This window comes from Stegastes partitus, unplaced genomic scaffold (assembly GCF_000690725.1).
Source record: "Stegastes partitus isolate 25-593 unplaced genomic scaffold, Stegastes_partitus-1.0.2 Scaffold1774, whole genome shotgun sequence".
Taxonomy (NCBI): Eukaryota; Metazoa; Chordata; class Actinopteri; family Pomacentridae; genus Stegastes; species Stegastes partitus.
Genome location: NW_007579505.1, coordinates 10,202 through 13,314, shown reverse-complemented (window position 1 = coordinate 13,314; position 3,113 = coordinate 10,202). Strand labels below are relative to the sequence as shown.

The window sequence follows — 3,113 nt, the reverse complement described above, 5'->3', positions numbered from 1 at the left end:
GCTACAAACGGTGTCCAGTGCTTTCACAGCCCTCATCATCACTGTGGATGGAGTCTACATCAGGTTTAGAGGGACCTGGAACAGGACTGGGACTAGTGGGTGCTGCAGGACTCTCTTGCTCCGTGACACTTTCTTCAGGCGGGGTTGTTGCTTTGATGAAGAGGTTTTTGATGTCCTCGAGTGCGCCGGCCACCTCCTCACCGCGAGCCATTTGAAGTGCTGGCTCCACGACGCAAAGCAACACGCTTTTCCACCGCGTCCTCCGTCATGACGTACCACACTTCATGGGAGTGGTTACTGTCCACCTGCCTCTTGGTCTTGGAGAGGACTTGTTCTGACAGATGTTTTCCCGGCGGAGTGATGGGAAAGTGATGGTCAGAACCATCCATCAGATGACGGTACGTTTTATCAGTCAGTTCCTGTGCGTACTGCCTGACTGCTTCCCTCATGCTTGCCTGTGTGACATGTTTTCCGGCTTTATCTGACTGGATTAACATGTCGTACAAGTTATCAAGACCGGGTTTGATGCTGTCAAACTCGAGTCTTTTCTGGAGCCTTTTGGTGAGATGACCAGGTAGCTCGGTGAGTGTCTGAGCTGGACCGACCTGGGACTGCCCGGAACACTTCCAGGTAAACAGCATTCCTCGTCAGGTTCCTGAGACTGATGGGACTCCAGTTCCACATCCACGAGGAACTCTACATCTTCCCTCTTAAAGGCGCTTTTCAGGTCTGAAACCATTTTCTCAAACTGCCTTTTGGCAGCCTTGGAAAAGCGACTGCGTTGGTGAACCTCGTTGGCTCTTGACCTTATGAATGATCAGCTCCATTTTAAAATGAGGTCTTGGGGATTTTTCTGGGGATGCAGCTACACTTCCAAACTCACATGTATGCAGCTCACCGAGCATATTCTTCACAATATCAGCTGCAACACGTTCATAGTCAGGAGTGCTGGGACGGGTGGGGGAACAGCAGGAGCTTCTTCTGGGATGTCTCCTGCTTCTGGGACCATTTCTTCAGAATGTCCCTCACAGAGTTGGTCACTGCAGCAACAGAAATGCTGGATTTAATGCTTTCAGCACTTTCATTCGAGTCAACACGTTTTTGTTGTCGGCAGCAGCTCAGCTTCCCTGTGTATGTTTTAAGCACCATGTGACGAAGCGTGTTCATCTTGGACCCGGCGCCGCTGATGTAAATGGCGGGCTCTGGAGGCAGAACTGGACTGCTCCTGACCAGAAAAGCAGCAGAGTTCACCCTCCATGTGACCTCCTGCACCACCATGTGTGTCAGCCGTGTGGCGCTTTCACAGTCGGCCACCGGGACGTCCAGAGCCTCTGCCATGCTCCGACTGAGGGAGTCTCCCAGGGACATGAGAAATGGCCGCCTTTCCTCAATTCTGAAGTCCTCTGAATGTTAAAAACAAATTTCAGGATCTCTGCAGTGAGACCCTGAATCATGTCCGTGAGGACGTCGATCAGAGCAGCGACCGTGGAGGTGTCCAGCATGCTCCACTACACCCCAGAGAGCCCAGGTCCTCCGTGGAGACACTGAGGGTCTGTGTCTGCACCTCTGGCTGCTCCACGGCAGACATCTTCATCTTCATCTTCATCCCCCCGTTCACCTGCATGCAGCCCCGAGGGTTTCACACCACGACAACTCTGAAGTATTATTCTACAGGAGACATGTACATTTAGTGTGTGTGTGTGTGTGTGTGTGACAGTGTGAGTGAGAGTGTGTGTGTGTGTGTGTACATTTAGTGTGTGTGTGTGTACGTGTAAGTGTGTGAGTGTGAGTGTATGTGTGTATCTATGTGTGTATGTGTGTATGTGTAAGTGTGTGTGTGAGTGTGTGAGTGTGTGTGAGTGTGTGTGTGTGTCTGTTGAGTGTGAGTGTATGTGAGTGAGTGTGTGTAAGTGTGTGTGTGTGTACATTTAGTGTGTGTGAGTATGTGAGTGTATGTGAGTGAGTGTAAGTGTGTGTATGTGTGAATGTATGTGTGTATGTGTGTATGTGTAAGTGTGTGTGTGTGTTTCATAATAAACTCTGGCAGGTCAGGACTGGAATGGCACTCAGGTGAGTGGGCGTGTCCATGCAGCAGGTAGGTTTTGTCCCAACCTGCTCACCTGGTTGCAGCAGACCAGCAGCTCATACCTGCATCAGGAACCTGGAACGTTCTGTGTGACTCTGTCTGGATTTTCTTTGATCACTTCTGTTAAAACTGCGAACATGTCGTTGACGCTGTTCTACACCAGCGTGAGCTCGTCCGTGCAGGTACGCTGTCGTTGCTTTACCTGTAGCCAGGTGTTTGTGTGAATCTGGCTTCTGTCTGTCAAGCAGACGACAACAGAGGAAAGCTGTTGACTCAAAGAGCTGCTGGTGAGTTTAACGTCATGATAACTGCTCACTGACTGAATGTTGTTCTTCTCAGATTAAAAAAAGTCAGGAAAAGATCCAGTCGGTTCTGGACTCCAAGAAGATCCCCTTCAGGCTGGTGGACATCGCTCAGTGCTCTGAGGACAAGGAGCTCATGAGGAAGATCTGTGGAGACCCGACTGCTCTGCCTCCACAGCTGAGCAACGGAGACGTCTACTGTGGCGTAAGTGTCCTGCAGTAGACGTGTTCTGGCTTCAGCCCAGAGTCTGGACTGAAGCTGTCTTTGCCTGAGAACAAGTGCTGGGTGTCGAAGGTGTAGCAGCAATAAAACTAATATTTACAGAGCGTTACAGCCACCTCTGGTCTGTTCAGTCACACCGCTGCATGTCGACATGGGCACACCCTCACAGGGTTCACCTGGAAACACAGCGCCTCCACCACCACAGGTATGCTGCTGATCTGTATCTGTAGCTGCTGGTTCCTGAGTCAGACTGAAACGTTGCTCAGCTCCTTGAATGCTGCTTCGACTTTTATTAATAACCTGTGAAGACTCATGTCCTCATTAATCCTGAGCCTTTAAAAGGAATCTCCCCAGATGGAGTTTTTCCTTTTATTGTTTTAAACACTGACACTAATCTTCAGCTGGACTGAGGTCTGGACTCTGACCGGGCCTCCAGAACTTCACCTTGTTGTCTTTAAACCATCTCTGTGGAGCTTTGGCTGTTTGCTTCGGCTCATTGTCT

The 3,113-nt window shown here is 50.2% G+C and overlaps 1 protein-coding gene across 1 annotated transcript in view; it reads left to right on the top strand.

The window, feature by feature from the left end:
- The first annotated feature begins 2,087 nt into the window (after positions 1-2,087).
- Positions 2,088-3,113, top strand: part of LOC103372527 (SH3 domain-binding glutamic acid-rich-like protein 3) — a 2,276-nt gene continuing 1,250 nt past the window's right edge. The window contains exons 1-2 of the mRNA XM_008302189.1: positions 2,088-2,268; positions 2,426-2,593. Coding sequence (XP_008300411.1) covers positions 2,224-2,268; positions 2,426-2,593 — 213 coding nt within the window. The 5' untranslated portion in view covers positions 2,088-2,223. The remainder of the gene's footprint in view (positions 2,269-2,425; positions 2,594-3,113) is intronic.